Here is a 15,204-nt window from a genome sequence, read left to right as displayed (position 1 = left end):
ATCAAACAGGGCTTAACAGAGACACTAACCACTGAATAATGCACAACAGAAACAAAGCTGATGTGAATAGCAGAGCGTGAGGAGGAACACCGTCGCAGTCTGACCTGTGTCCTGAGACGGGCTGACACTGTAGCTGTCGCTCTCTTTATCAACAGAACCGGCCACCCGTGGCGTGGCTAGCCTCCAGTCCGTGCTGAGGGTATGGGTGGAGACAGGTGGGTGGGGCCGGTTCAGCGTCCACTGGCTGGCGTAGCGGTTCCGCGCCGCGGGGCCTGGCTTTGCAGCGCGGCGCGCCGTGGGGTCTGGCGGGACGCAGAGCGCGTTCAGTTCGATCGGCGCATGCAGGACACGAGAAGAACCACAGCAGGACAGTGGGAAACTCGAACTGACAGACAGAGAAGTGCCCCCCTTACTCGACAGGCTGCTTTTGCTCGTCCCGGGTCGGACGTCCGACACATCCACCAGTGGACCCGTGGCCTGGGACAGCGACTGGTAGTGGACGGTGTGTGCCGCCGTGGCTGACTTTTGCTTAGCTGTCTCTCCGAAGTCGTTCTCTGTGAGGAGCACGGTTGACCTGTCATCTAGGATCAAGAGATTGGCTGTTAGAGATTGGCTGTTAGAGATCTCGGCGGCGGGCCGCTGTTTGCCCGGCTAAAACGGATCATTGGCCGGGGGCCGGCAACTCACCCACTGTTTCCATGGTGTCACGCTCCTCGATGAGGAGCTGAGCTCGGGGGATGTCGATGTGCATGCGCAGTGTCTGCTGCTGCTTGTTCAGCGTGTCGGATGGCCTGGTGTTTTTGCTGCAGGTGCACAAAGGGGATGCAAAACACCTTATTACGTCTCTGTAGATTGCACTTGCAATACTATCACTTTCAAAGATTATCTAACATATGGGTTATTAAGAGCACAAACAACTACAAAGTGTAGACCCTGAACTTTACCATGAAGAATCTGCAATTACTGTATAAAAAGACTTTTATGAGGCAGAAAACAGTGTTTTAGTCCAAACCGGTTGACAGCTTTACATTAAGACTGAATGGATGTGTAAATACTATAGCACCTCTAACAAGCAAACAGAGGCACAACACTTCTAAAGCTCCATGGAAAAATTCAACCTCATTAATTAGGTTAATAAGAGACTGCAGGAAAGCACCATGAAAATGGAGATGGACTAAATTCACTGTCCACTGAAATTTTTACAAATCTGCAAACTGAACTCAACATGTTGATCAGCAGCCTACTATGATAACCTACTCTTCAAGCCTGATAGCCATCAAAATAATCTTAAATTCCTTTTTACTATAATTTACATGCTGGTTAACCACATTAGATCTCATTGGAGATCTAATAAATTTCCTGAATTTTTTGGTAGTAAAATCTCTTCCATGGGGTACAGCATTATATGAGATCAACAACCCCTCACTGCTAGATTATAGTGCACCAGAATGCACCTTGCCTGAGGTGTCAGAAATTGACCTTGAAACACTGATAAAAGTGACCTCACTCTTAAACAGTACTATCAGTTCTCTAGACATCATACCAACAAAATTCATTAAAGAAGCTTTCAGTGCACTGTTGAATGACAATGTCAATCAGTTAATCAGTTATTCGGTCGATTAATTAGTTAAACAAGGAATTTACCCACAGAGTCTCATAATAGGGTCTGTCAAGTCTCTTCTGATTAAGAATAAAATAGACCTCTCTAACTTCAATTCTTACTGACTGATCTCTAGTATTCCAATATTATTGAGTAGGTGGTCTCACTCCAATTACAAGAATATGTAAATAGTAATGAAGTAAATATGAGCTTTCAGTGTGGCTTCACAGCTCATCACAGTACAGAAACTGCACTAACCAAAGTCCTAAATTATCTTATTCTAAACCGTGACATCAGTAACCTGTCTATACTGGTTCATCTTGACCTCAGTTCTGCAGACCACTGTATACTGCTAAACTGTCTAAGACACTGGGTTGGCCTAACTGATATTGCTCTCAACTGGTTTCATTAATATCTAACGAATTTTGACTACCATGTCACACTCGGTAAGAGCAGATCTAAACACCATACACTATCCTGTGGTGTCCTCCAGGTCTCAATTTTGGGACCAGCAATCTTTAGTCTCTATATGCTTCCATTGGCCATAATTATCAGTAAATTCAATATCTCATTTCACCAATATGCAGACAACACACAATTATATATGTCCCTATGACCCTCGGGCTTCCATTCACTTGATTTTTAACCATCTAGAAGACATCAAGTCTTGGATGGGTCATAATTTCCTGCAACTCAATCAATGACGAAACGAAATTTATCATTTTTGGGAATGGTTGTGAGCACACTGATGCAGTAACCTATCTGGAGTACCTATCAATTAAAGTTAAAAACTATATCACCCTTCTAGACATCACATTTTACTATGACCTAAGTTTTAAACACTGTTGTATCAACATATCTGGAATACTGTAATGTGCAGTGAGAAGTCTCCCTAAGAAAACTATCTGAAGCCTACAGAGGGATCAGAATACAGAGACCCCAAAATATACAAAGATGAGAGAACATCATTCCCAATGTCAATCACAATGCACTGGCTACCTGTATCACTCAGAAGTTACTTTAATTTCCTACTGTTGACTTTTAAGTGTTTACATAGTCTTGCCCCTTTATATCTCAGCAGTATGATCACAAGGCACGCACTCTCAAGAGCCCTCAGATCAGTTGATAAAAACATGCTGGAGGTGCCCACCATGCGACTAAAATGTTCCAAGGCTGCTTTTTGCTGCCATGGCTCAAACTCTGGAATTCTCTTCAATTTGATGATTTCAAGAAAAATGTGAAGACATGCTTATTTTGTAAGGTCTTTAATTAAACTGCTCTGCCTCAACTGTGCTTTTACCTTGATTATTTTTTAAATATTGTTTATCACTTTTAACTAAGTAATTTGTACTTTGGTTTCCTTGAAGTGCAGTGATAGATCTCAGGATGTAATAGCTCTATTATCCTTCTATTCAGTCTCTAGTCTCTGTAAAGCACTTTGTAAACTGTGTTTAAGAAAGTGCTAGACAAAAATAAAGTTTATTACTATTAGATTATAAACTTCCTTACCTCATGAGCATTTCTGCCAAGCTTTTCGCATCTAGAGGGTATAAAGTGACATTTAGCATTTAGTCTTGTCAACTTGTCAATATTTAGCAATGAATCAAAATACTGAAATACTGAGTTTTTGTATGTGCATGTGTTGAAATCCGATCGTTTGAAATGTACTGTTACATCAGATGAATGTTCTAAGGTCTGTGAGTACTGTGTTCTGTGAGCTCTGTGTTCTGCAGCCTGTGAAATTTGCCTTCTTGACCAGGAAAACCATGGCTTCGTACCTCTCAGCCTCTTCAGCCTCTGCTCTCTCCTCCTCCTCCTCAGCACCATCAGCAGGACAAAGAGCAGCACCACACCCACCAGGATGCAGGAGATGGTCACCATCATCTTCACACCCTCATGGCCACTCTTCTTCACTGGGTCCTTGACCGCGGTCTGCACCAGCGGAGGGATGGTGCCTAGAGTGAGACAAAGAAATGCCTGAAATCAGGAGGACCTCCCACAGCTTTTACTGAGGTAAGCACACAGAAACAACAAACAAAGAATCAACCTGCCATTAACACTGCCCACTTGTGTATTTGAGGGACGACTTGATAGTGAAAGGAACCAATCAGGTATTAGGTGAGAGTGAATTAGCCGCTTGTCAATTGGGAGCTCCCAGGTTCTGATAAGTGCAGTGGGACCGCAATCAGCACTTGACCTTTGCAGAACTGGTGAGAACAGCCACTCGACTCAAATTCCACTTAAAAGAGATGGACTCATCTTTCTTAGCTGAGCACTCAGCATTTTTTTTTCTTTTTCCCCTCAGAGGTGAGGCATAGGGAGCCCGAGAGCTGGCCCTTCGAGAGGGTGAACGGCCACGCGATTACTCAGACGGCCCTACTCAGAGAATTACTCACGTGGTCAGCCTTCCGGCACGGTGGTCGGGCACATATTAATTCTAGCCGTGCCACTCAATACACAGTCTACGGGAGGGTGATAAAAACAACCCCACACGACAACTGTGCTGACTGGAGTCAGCATAAAATACAGGGCTGCATTACTACCCAGAGCATTAGTGAAGCTGGATCCTTTATGTCCAGTTAAAGGCTGACAGAGCCTTTTCCATTTTGGAGAGTGGGTGCCACCAATGTGATGATATACGTCTTATATATGTGCATTTCATACTTCTTTATCTTACTGAGGCAGACAGGTTTCCTGTAGTCTTCATTTCACCAGTTACAGCCATTGTACAAGCAAAAGCCACCATTAACATAGGGTTAGGGTTAGAATGTCTTGGCCAGAGCACACATATAAGAAAGCGAGAACTAATTAGACTGTTGCATATTATTCATCAGACACCTACCATTACTAATCTTAATAAAGCAGCTAAACTAAGCTACTTCAGTTGCCTAGTTTTGCATTTCATTGCCAGGATTTGCTGTTTTCTTTGATATGTAATTCTATAATTTATTTATTTGTTTTATTGGCTTTAATTATAAGTCACTAATTTTCTCTATTTTAAGATTATCTTGTGTTTCCCTTTTGCTTTTTATCATTTTACTGGTATATGCATCATATTATTTTAATGTCAAGTTCAGTTTTGGTTATATACTGTGAAAAACATTGAATTGTGCTTATGAAACTCTGAATTTTGATGATGTTGTTGAAAATGATGATGATAAAGATTCTACTCACTGCCGTCGTAGTTGAGCGTGGCGAACTTGACACGTTTCTCGGCCAGCCCGGCGCTGTTGTGCACCTTCATCTGTAGCTCGTACCACGTGGCCTCCTGCAGGTCCATCAAGTTGTAGCTTTTCGTGAGCGACGTGCGCTGGGCCTTGGTCCACACGGGGCTGTCCAGTGGCCGGTATTCCAACGTGAAGGACGTGATTGGACAACCGCCGTCATTCCAGCCAATCAGATTGAGTCTGACACACGTAGCGTTGATGCTTGTGAACAATTCCTGCTCCTTGGAGAACTGGGGTTCTGCAGAGGAATAAGAAGACTGCCCTGATAAGAGGTGGAGGTACTTCTTATTTAATCTTTATTTTATTGACTTAAACTACAAACTTATTATCCAGTTATTCATCTTAAAACCTAATATTCACTAATGTCTTTGAGTAATTTAATGACTAAAGAGACTGATACCAAATGTATGTAGGTACAAGAGTGTCTGGCACCATTAACAGTTCCAATTTTAAGAGGATGTGTGTATTACCTATATATCCATAGCAGACCAGATGCTATTGCACATAGGGCCCTTACCTTTCCCATGAGTCTTAGCTTCTATGATCTCACTGATGCGCCCGGGTCCCACAGCATTCTGGGCCGTGAGGGTGAACTTGTACCAGGTGCCGCACTTTAGATTCTCCAGCCGGTACAGGCGCTCACTTGGACTGATAGGAATGCTTCCCCATTGCTCACTGTTGTCCTCGGAATACTGCAGGATGTAACCTGAATACAGGAGTGGGACATGAAGGTTAACATGGATGCAACCGATATTAATCAGACGAAGACGATAATTCAATTTAAAAGACCTGCTGAGCATTTATGATTGGTTCGATAATGGTATACACCTCTGATGGAACTTCCTCCATTGTCTCCTGGTATCCAGGACAGGGTAATGGATGTAGTTGTTGTCTTGGTCACTGTGAGACGAGGCTGATCTGGAGGGACTATAGGCAACAATTGTGTGCTGAGAAAATGTCTACAAGTGAGTGAGTGAGTGAATCTGCACTGTATTGATTAGAATCCCCAGCCCTCGAGTCAGCCCAGCTTACCTTGCACCTGCAGGTTGAGTGTTATTTCATCCGTTCCCCAATTATTGCTGGCAACACAGGTATAATACCCAGAATCCTCGGCTTTCACGGTCCTGATGACAAAGCTTCCGTTTCCATGGATACTGCGCCTTCCATCGATGACTGCAGGCGCTGGGCTCCCGCTGGTAAGACACAGCACGGCACTTTGCAGAAGGGCACGCTTTGACATTTTCAGGCGTTCACACACACACAGCACACCTTTATGAATTATAGCCCTCGAAGGCTAACACTGCCTACATTTCCTTTCGCAGGAGGCAAGATGTTTCTGCAAACACTGCATGGTTAATGGGCCGAGAAGCACGCCTGTTACTATTTCGCACACTTTATTAATAGCATTCTCAAATCCAAGTGTCTTTAATAACAGAAGTGTTGTTCAGTGGAACGACTATAGCGTGTACACCTCAGACTGCTATGTCTGCAGGCTTCCGCGATCAATAACGTGCTCGGCATGATCGGGCAGATTAGTGAGTGCATTTGCATTGGGTGCCTGCTCTGTTTACCTCTCCTTCATCCACTTGACCATTGGTGGAGGGTCTCCGACAGCTCTGCAGGGCAGAACAATGTCCTTCATCCAGGGCGTCGTCACCGTGCCGCTAAAGGTGAGGATCCGGGCGGGAGCTGCAAGACACGCAACATCAAAGCACGCCGGGGTCACGATGGGTTCCTGGGACGGCGGCAGGCTTTTGTGATCTCTGGGTGGTGCCACTCGTGAATGAGGCTTTGCGAGGGCCCCGCCCTAAGAGACGCATACATGCCAATGCAGCAAGGTTTGCAGTTCTAAATGTCAGCGCCGTCAGCACCTTCGGGCAGGCTGACGCTGCCTCGCGTTATAACACGGTTGGCTTTATTCTCAATAATACAGTTGGCCCTCACGCATGGGGAGGCTCATTTGCCATGTTTAGCACACATGGAGGAAAAAGGGCACAAGCTCTTCGCATGGCCCCCACGAGCTGAGCGTTCCCCTTCTCACCAAGCACACTAAACGCTGACACTAGGCTTATGTAACTGGGTGACACGTGACGATGCTTTTTCATTCGTCCACTGCTCCCCCCCACTCACCTTTGGCGAGTGGCTCGACGGCGATGACCTCGCTGCTGTTGCCGCGGCCGGCGGCGGTCACCGCCAGCACCCAGAAGCTGTACTTCCTGTTGCGGCTCAGGTTCTGAACTCTGTGGAGGAACTCGTCTGGGGCTGCCTCGAACTCACTCACCACCTGCCGAGGAGGGAAACGGGGGTAAGTGGCGGACGCTGACGCTTGCAGTACAAGCGCCGTTATGGCTCGGGACGTAAAGTCGATGACGAGGTTTTGACCGAGATCTGAGCGTAGCTCAATCAGACCCCACAACTGAAACAGCATGCAGCTCTACTGGAGTTATTCTATGTTTGAAAGGGTGGCCAAGTGGGTGGAGTCAGAGCGGATGTCCTTACTGTGGGGTACGAGCTGGAGCAGAACACCGTGTACTTCCGGATCACGCCATTCATCTTGAGCGGGGGGAGCCAGGATACATATACAACAGAGTTGGATGCCGCAGATGCCTTCACACCTCCGGGGGGGCCTGGAACTGGAGGGGAGGAGCAAAGGAGTCAATGCTGAGCAGAGTCACTAAAGAAGCAGTGACCTGATGTAATTATACCACTCCCTCACACGCAAACAAATTCTTCCCAATTGAAAAGGATTTTAAATGGTACAGTAAAAGCCATGCAGGGAAAAGAAGCCGCTTCCTTCACCGTGCTGGCTCCAGCACTCTCATGAGCAGCGGAGCAGGGCGGCTTTAGCCCGGATGGTGAGAGAAGGGGGCGGAGTTACCGTCCTCTTTGGTGCGGATGTAGATCTGCTCGCTGCGCACACCGTCACCGGCCCGCGTGAAGGCCAGCACCTGGACGCTGTAGTTGGTGTATTTCTCCAGGCCGTCCAGCTCCAGCGGAGACCGCAGGGTGGTGATGTTCCTGATCTCCCCCAGCTCTGAGGGGGAGGCGGGGCCAAGATCAGACACACTACGACGACGTGATGCCAACCAGTGACCGCAAACTAAGGTAAATGTAGAGCTTGCTATACACGAGATGGCAAGGACGAAAATATTAACCGTCCATAATATTCAAAATCATTTGGGTTATACACATTTAACAATACAAGCGGTCAAGACAAACACATACATGTATACCAAAGGTGAGCACAGAGAGCACACAAATGACATTATGTCTTTTGGACAAAGATAAAAAACTACATTTTGCTTCAGTAACCAGTAACCAGTTCAGATACTGCTGTGACCTGTAATGCTTCTCTCCCATCTGATGCTGGCCCTGGAAGCCCAAGCATTTACCCCCCCCCCCACCTGCTGCTGCAGCACGAGGGAAAACAGCCAGTCTTCCCCACGCACTGCGCAGGTGTTTCCACAACCGAACACTGCAGCCTGATAATGAGGCAATCTAAAAACAAATTGCTTCTGAGTAGAGGCTGGATTAAGAGGTATTTCTGTATTACAGGATTTTTTCTTCTTCTGGTACTCATTTGTATTATGGAAGTGGGGCTTAGCGGACACTGTGGTGGAGTATTTAAATGAGAATGCCTCGTAGGCGCCAGGTAACCAGTACGTTATGGGTTAAGTAATAGGTTGCAGTAGAACTATTGAAGCTTACAGCCTCAGTGATTAAGCATCCACTCATTTTTAATCAGGACCTGTTTCAAATACATTACTTAAATAGAGACTGTACATTAATGTAATTGAGACTTACTATTGGCCCTTATAACAGTGGTTCGCTAATTAGTGTTTAGTGTTTAGTCACCACCTGGTGGTGAAAACTTGAAATACTACAATACCTTGTACAAACACATATTGTATGAATGTTTTATAGATGTAAATCACTACTTAACCATGATTAAACTTTTGATGAGATCCTGTCCAATCAATCATGGTTAAACATGTCTGATGTAGCATTATTGGACAGCTGTCATCTTTTTAATCATTATCTCATTATACCCAGGTATAATGTAATCCCCACGTTCTGGGAATATATAACTGCGGCCGAGTATTGCACGTGTTAACCCCATGAAAGGGGATCCCGGGATATCAGTGGGATATCAGCGGGATATGGGTGCATGCGGTGTACCTCCATCGGGTAGATTGGCCCAGTAGATGACCCGGAAGCCCTGAAGGACCCCATTCAGGGCTTCCCTGGCAGGAGTGGACCATGAAAGGGAGATGGTCTCAGGCGATGTGGCTGTTGCAGCTACGTTTTCTGGAGCTCGGCTGGGCACTGAACACAGCAAGCGCAGAAGGAACAACACGGAATCATTCACTTGAAAGACTATGGAGGTTTTCACTCATCCTGGTCATTGAAACTTCTGGTAATAGTGAGCCAAACTGAGTAGCTTTAATCTCATATACAATTAGCCACTCATCTGAAGGGGCTTCATCAGTTGTTCGTCAGCTGAACTAATGAAACCCTTGAGGTGAGTGGAAAAATGTGGATTATAACTCCTCAACACTGCAGACTAGTCATTTGATTTACTAAGATAGCACTTAAAAATTCAGAATTTTGGTTAATGGTAGTTAACCAATAGCTCAGTGGACAAATGTAAAATTAGTACGTTCCTGGTGGAACCTACATTTTTTCAATGAATGTACACAAACTGAGCAATCAGCACAGAATTTAAGGCAGGCGGAATGCAAAAACAATTCCACTAGATGGCAGTACATCCCAAACGGTTCCAACTACATACAGTGGTTCTTGGTCATGGAGGAATAGAATCTGGCAAACAAACTGCTTGTTAATATTGAATGAATAAATTAAGAGAGCTAATTCTAATATGATGTTAGAAATATATGAGTGAATCGTTTGCATAATATTCTCACATGCAGAGACCGCACAAGGTCTGACATGAACAATCATGAATTAAGGAGTTATGTGAGAAATTTTTGTATTTAAAGGAGGAATAAGTAATTTTTTAAATGATTCTTCTTCATATTATGAAACAGCCATTTCACTGACACCTAGTGACCTGAATGTTTCAGAGATTGTATACTAAATCTAATTTTTACTAAATATATTCATGGCTTCCTGTGGGTAACCCGCTCTGTGAAGAATAAACTGGTTCATTTGAGGACTACAAAGCAGTTTGATGCTTTATCTCGTGTGAGTTGTATAGGAAAAAATCTAAAAATAATAAGCACTCTCTTTCATAAATATTGTTTGCTATTTTTTGATGGTAAAAATGACTTATTGCTCCTCTGAATGTTGATCTCTTGGCTTTATCCCTTTTCTGGGGTCAAACTTCTCAGCATATTGTAGACGCATCACAGCCTGTGGAACATGGACTGACACACGAGCAGACCCCGGCATCTCCTACCATCCTCCATGGTGGTAGCTCGGACCTCGCTGGAGGCGGGGCCCGGCCCGGCGCTGTTGCTGGCCTGTACCACCACCTCATACTGTGTGTACTTCTTCAGGTTGTTCAGCGTGAGCGTCTCACTGTCACCCGTACTCTCCACGCTGGCGCAGATGAACTGATGGCTGCCGTTGGCCGAGTGCTCGCGGTGACACACCTGGTAGCCGCGGATCATCCCGTTCTGGAGGTGCTTCTGAGGAGCCTGGAGGTGGGGGAGGAGTGGGGCATCAGGTGAGGACGCTAAGCGGTACGGAACCCCTCGATTCCTTCACGGTAGCCAAAACACGGCAGGCCACGTTTTGACCCCCATGAAGGAAGAAGCCGAATGACCCAACTTTACCTTCCACGTCACTTTTATACTCTGAGAAGACATCGCTTCAAGCGTCACATCTTGAGGTGGGCCTTCAGGATCTAAAACATATTCACAGTCACATTAAAACTGGAATGTGGGAGTTTTCCAAAATGATAGTGAGATTCTTGTGCAGGGTGGTGTATGGCTGGCCTACATGAGACAGGTAAGTAGGCCTAACCAAAGATAGATACCAAAGCTTAGTTAACCCATTTATGTCAGGTGAACTACAACTTAATAGATTCTGCTTTTTGAAATTCCACCCTTAGCCTGAGGAATATGTCTCATTTGAAAAAGTAAGGGATGAAAAAAACACTGGGTTATGGGGCGCAGGGGAACGTGGGTCAAAACCATCTTAGGAGAATGGTCAAATATATATGCATTTCACTGGTATTGCACTTTTACCAACTTCATTGTTCTTCTTTACACACTTTTTGCACAGTCATTTTTCCTGTTTGAGGGGCTTGGCTCTTTCCTGAAGGCAAATGTGAAGGTCTTAACGTACGTAGCGGTAATAACTAGATTATAGGATTACACAGTAAGAGAGAGCTGGGGGAGAACGGCTGGAGGATGACACGTCCGCGGCGGTGTGTGCGCTTGGACAGCAGCGTGGCTGATCGGCTCTGTGCTCCAGCACAATGAAACTGAAATGACATGAGGCTACAGCGCAGAATGCTAGTGTTCGTTCACGGCTACTTCATGGGGCTTTTATTAAAGGGTATCTAAACTGGACCCTTTTTAAGACAGTGTCACCCAATTTCACTGGGCAATATGTAGTTGGGCAGAGTAGCATTAGTATAATCAAAACAAAATTCTCGTGTTTAGTACTTGATTTCAAATGTTCTGTCTTCGATTCACCTAAGGAAAAACATTACAAAGACATTGCCAGACCCTGGCGATGTATTGGACTTATGATGATCTAATGATGCAATGACCCAGTATTGAACAAAAAATAACTGGCCAGCTAAAAATTGTTTATTGTCCACATATAAAAACAGCAGTGGGGTTCTATGGGATTCCATATGAATGATCTGAAATTAAAACCAACATCTTGCACTTTACTTTCACGGTTTCTTTTCAAACCCAATATGCTGGAGTGCATAATCAAAACAACGTCACCATCCAATTTCTAACAATTACTCACACTCTCTATTTCAGAGATAATCTGTATTTCTGTGAAACTATTAAGAGATGCTCCTGTCATACCATTAACAACCTCTAGATGGAGCGATTGCAATATATTTTCAATAGTAATGGCATTAATCAAACAAGTATGACATTCTGTCATTAGGTGATTACTTCCAACTGTAAATCTCAGTAATTCTAAGCATCATGAACTGTTGAAAACTCTTAAAAATATGCACTTTGTGTGTATTCTATTCATCATCAACTTTGCAGTGCCATGCTACTGCGATTCGGCTTTTACCTGCTTCGTCTGTGGTGACAGTGAGCTCATTACTGGGCTCGCTGTCCCCAATGTGGTTTTTGGCAAACATGCGGATGTTGTAGGTGGATGAAGGGTGGAGTTCAATGATGGTGGCTAGATTGAGGGTTGGGGAGACGTCCCTGGTTCTGCGAGCTTTTTCCCAGGTCGCTGTAAAGGAATGGACTGGGTGAAAAGATGGATTGCAGAATATTGGACAGATTAGAAGTATGAGTTAAAAGTCTGCGGTATCGTCCAGATTAAAATATAATAGGTCAAAGATGTGCATTGCAGGGATGTTGTGCAGATTAAAGGCAGTTAAAGTGTGGATTGCAGGGATATTGTACAGATTATAACAGGTGAAAGATGTGGATTGAAGGAATATTGCAGAGTGCATAGTAGTGATGTATTCATAACAGCTTCTTATGAACTCCTAACACCTAGGAAGGTGACAGAGCTTGTGTTCCATTGGGTATTTATTGCTTGCGCTCTCCCTTTAATATAATGAGTTTTGCTGTGTGCTCCACCTGATTTATTTTTGCACTCAATGTCATAGCCAGTGATCGGGCTGTTTCCATCGAAGCCCATGGTCCATCGAAGGGCAATTGTCCTCTCCTTTACCTCCCGAATCTCCACTTTAGGAGGTTCTGGCGGCTCTGTGGGAACATGGTAGGGTGAGCAAAAACAAAACAAAACAAAACAAACAACAACAACAAAACTAATTTAAAGTGACAGCCCAGCAAAAATCCCCAGTGATGGCTGGACATTTCTGAAGTTCGTTTGCACAACCAGGGAATTTTTGTCATCCATATTCATGCCACCGTGCCATGTTTGGAAGAACATCTCCTCAGGCTCTTACCTTGGACTGTCAACTGGATGATTCCTCTGTCCTCACCATAGGAGTTGATTGCATGGCAAGAAAAAAAGCCAGAGTCCTCCCTCATAGTTGGCTGGATCTAGTGAGATGGGCAACGAGTAGATACGTTTGTACGATGGCGTTTATCATTTATTCTGCATTTCTTCAGCAAAATAAAACCTGTCCTACTTCTCAAAATTCTGTAATACCACTTTTAGCCTCTAGCTGGCGTGATTGTGGTACATTTGCACTAGAACTGATATTTTAGCTTGCTTGGCAAGTCAAGGTTAAAATAATAATAATAAAAACCATTGCCCTACCTTCAGGGTGGAGATGACATCGTCAGGGCCCTTGGAGTTGCTGACAGTGTGCCTCCACATGTCGGGGTTGATCATGTGCGACTGCTTCTCCTTCTCCACCTCCTTCTCCCAGCGCATCATGATGGGTTTCTCGCCATGCGCCCTGCAACTCATCTGGATCTCCTCGCCCTTTGTGGCCACTGTGCTGTTGGGGTACGATGTGATCATGGCGGGGACTGCAGCAGAAGGGGGGGGGGGGGGTTGGGTGGACGGAAAAAGAGTTAGAAAGAAACAGAATGAGATGAAATGAGACAGAATGAGACAAAGCATTCGACTAGTGCCTAGGAGGTTCTAGCAGAGTGAGCAAAGTCCAAGGATACTGGGAGGTGTAGCACTGCTGTTATGTAGTGATGTCTACAGTGCAGATGTCATACGGAAGTATTACAGACTGATGTGGCCTAACTGTAATGAACGGGAGGCCGCATTTCAGGATCATTTTACCTCCCTACCTCTCCAACATACTTGCTATACACAACACAGTTCACAGTAATTAAACACCACAGCTATATCAAGTTGTATTGAATCAAATGTTTCGTACTTTGCTGAGGATAACGTCCCACAGAACATGAGCTCTCTGCTCACACACACACACACACACACACACACACACTCCTCAACATACACACTCACATCCCTTACCTCTGGAACAGCCATTTTATTGTGGGATGGTTATAAAGAAAGAGGTCTGCTGAGGTGCATCTGTGCAGGGTGGCATGTGTAATGTAACTGAATCTGTCAGGATAAGGTTTGCAGTGATTTCTGTATCAGCTGTTATTCACCCCAGCCTTGATATGCAAATATACAAGATAAGATATTTCAGGGTTTTTTTTAATAGTACTTTAACGTTTGTGAGAAAATCCATTCTGCTAGTTGTCATAACACTAATTACAAATGGATATTTGGTCTTTTGAAAAACCATCCCTCACGCCGACTCACGTCACACGGTGTGTATTAATAAACAAGGACAGGCTGTTTTGGCCTTTCACTCCGCATGTCTGTCAGGGTTACTCTGCATTTATTAATTACCAGGGAATATGAGCCTTTGTCTTACAGGACGATCCACGGCTTCCCCTAGGCTGTTTGCTGTCTTCGTGATGACTGCATAATTGCTACGTTGATGTATTTCTTTAATATCCAACAGAATTGGAGATGCGGTGGAGATGGGCTCTTAGGGAAAAGGAGAACTCCTCTCCAGAGACACCCCCACCCTGTCTGCTCCATACAGGCAATCTGAAGTAGAGAAGGACCCTTCACCACACACACAGTTATTATTTTTGCATGGGTCCAGAGATGGCTTGTCCACGAGGACTTCCCCTTGAGGCACTGGGTTAAAGTCTGATAGGACTATTGATGAGTTGTAATGAAGCAGAAGGGTAGTGAATCTGTAACTCAAAGAAAGAACGCATCACACATAAACTGGTCTGAAGTGCTAATTGTGTTCATATGTTAAAAACCTGAGTGATGATTAAAACTGCAGTTTATTGCAGAAGGGTGCAATATATAAATGTGGAGTGAAATTTACGGCATCATACTAGTTCTAATCATTGGGGTGCAGTGGTGTGCAGTAAATAAGCCCTCCAGCTAATGGGAGATATTTCTGGTCAGTGTGCTGTATTCCCACTGAGGGCACAATATCTCTTCAGGTCAATCTCATTCATGTATTCAGACAAATGAAAAACAGTAAACAAGGCCTCTGATCAATTTCTGTTAATCATAATTAATAATCGCCATCTTCAAAATACTTGTTAATACAGTTAGTTAGATTAAGCTGTAATGTAACCACATGTGCAAATCTGCCCATGCACAAAGAAATACACATAGTAATATGAGAGAAAGGACATCAGTACTGGTCAGCAGTGCATGCTGGGAGATATATATATATATATATATCATCCCTAGCCTATCAGCTGAATAAATATACTTTTAAGTGAA

The 15,204-nt window shown here is 44.4% G+C and overlaps 1 protein-coding gene and 1 long non-coding RNA gene across 7 annotated transcripts in view; one reads left to right on the top strand and one right to left on the bottom strand.

The window, feature by feature from the left end:
- The window catches only part of dscama (Down syndrome cell adhesion molecule a), a 58,984-nt gene that overhangs the window by 2,816 nt on the left and 40,964 nt on the right, over positions 1–15,204 (bottom strand). For 5 of the 6 annotated variants that reach the window (XM_081702098.1, XM_081702096.1, XM_081702100.1 and 2 more), the window contains 19 exons: positions 13,234–13,448; positions 12,917–13,013; positions 12,585–12,713; positions 12,061–12,228; positions 10,626–10,696; positions 10,247–10,487; positions 9,007–9,153; positions 7,706–7,861; positions 7,327–7,460; positions 6,958–7,111; positions 6,399–6,516; positions 5,860–6,020; positions 5,656–5,754; positions 5,345–5,533; positions 4,775–5,065; positions 3,379–3,555; positions 3,110–3,140; positions 688–803; positions 105–581 (listed from right to left, as the gene is read on the bottom strand). In XM_081702098.1, coding sequence (XP_081558224.1) covers positions 105–581; positions 688–803; positions 3,110–3,140; positions 3,379–3,555; positions 4,775–5,065; positions 5,345–5,533; positions 5,656–5,754; positions 5,860–6,020; positions 6,399–6,516; positions 6,958–7,111; positions 7,327–7,460; positions 7,706–7,861; positions 9,007–9,153; positions 10,247–10,487; positions 10,626–10,696; positions 12,061–12,228; positions 12,585–12,713; positions 12,917–13,013; positions 13,234–13,448 — 3,171 coding nt within the window. The remainder of the gene's footprint in view (positions 1–104; positions 582–687; positions 804–3,109; positions 3,141–3,378; positions 3,556–4,774; positions 5,066–5,344; positions 5,534–5,655; positions 5,755–5,859; positions 6,021–6,398; positions 6,517–6,957; positions 7,112–7,326; positions 7,461–7,705; positions 7,862–9,006; positions 9,154–10,246; positions 10,488–10,625; positions 10,697–12,060; positions 12,229–12,584; positions 12,714–12,916; positions 13,014–13,233; positions 13,449–15,204) is intronic. The other variant, XM_027015457.3, reaches the window with a different exon arrangement.
- LOC113580733 (uncharacterized) overlaps positions 6,982–15,204 on the top strand; it is a 36,826-nt gene continuing 28,603 nt past the window's right edge. Inside the window, exons 1-3 of the long non-coding RNA XR_014118608.1 lie at positions 6,982–7,132; positions 7,289–7,932; positions 10,347–10,516. This is a non-coding gene — a long non-coding RNA (uncharacterized LOC113580733). The remainder of the gene's footprint in view (positions 7,133–7,288; positions 7,933–10,346; positions 10,517–15,204) is intronic.

The sequence above is a fragment of the Electrophorus electricus genome, chromosome 19, assembly GCF_041902795.1.
Source record: "Electrophorus electricus isolate QZ-2024a chromosome 19, ASM4190279v1, whole genome shotgun sequence".
Taxonomy (NCBI): Eukaryota; Metazoa; Chordata; class Actinopteri; order Gymnotiformes; family Gymnotidae; genus Electrophorus; species Electrophorus electricus.
This window is presented reverse-complemented; position numbering and strand designations above follow the sequence as displayed.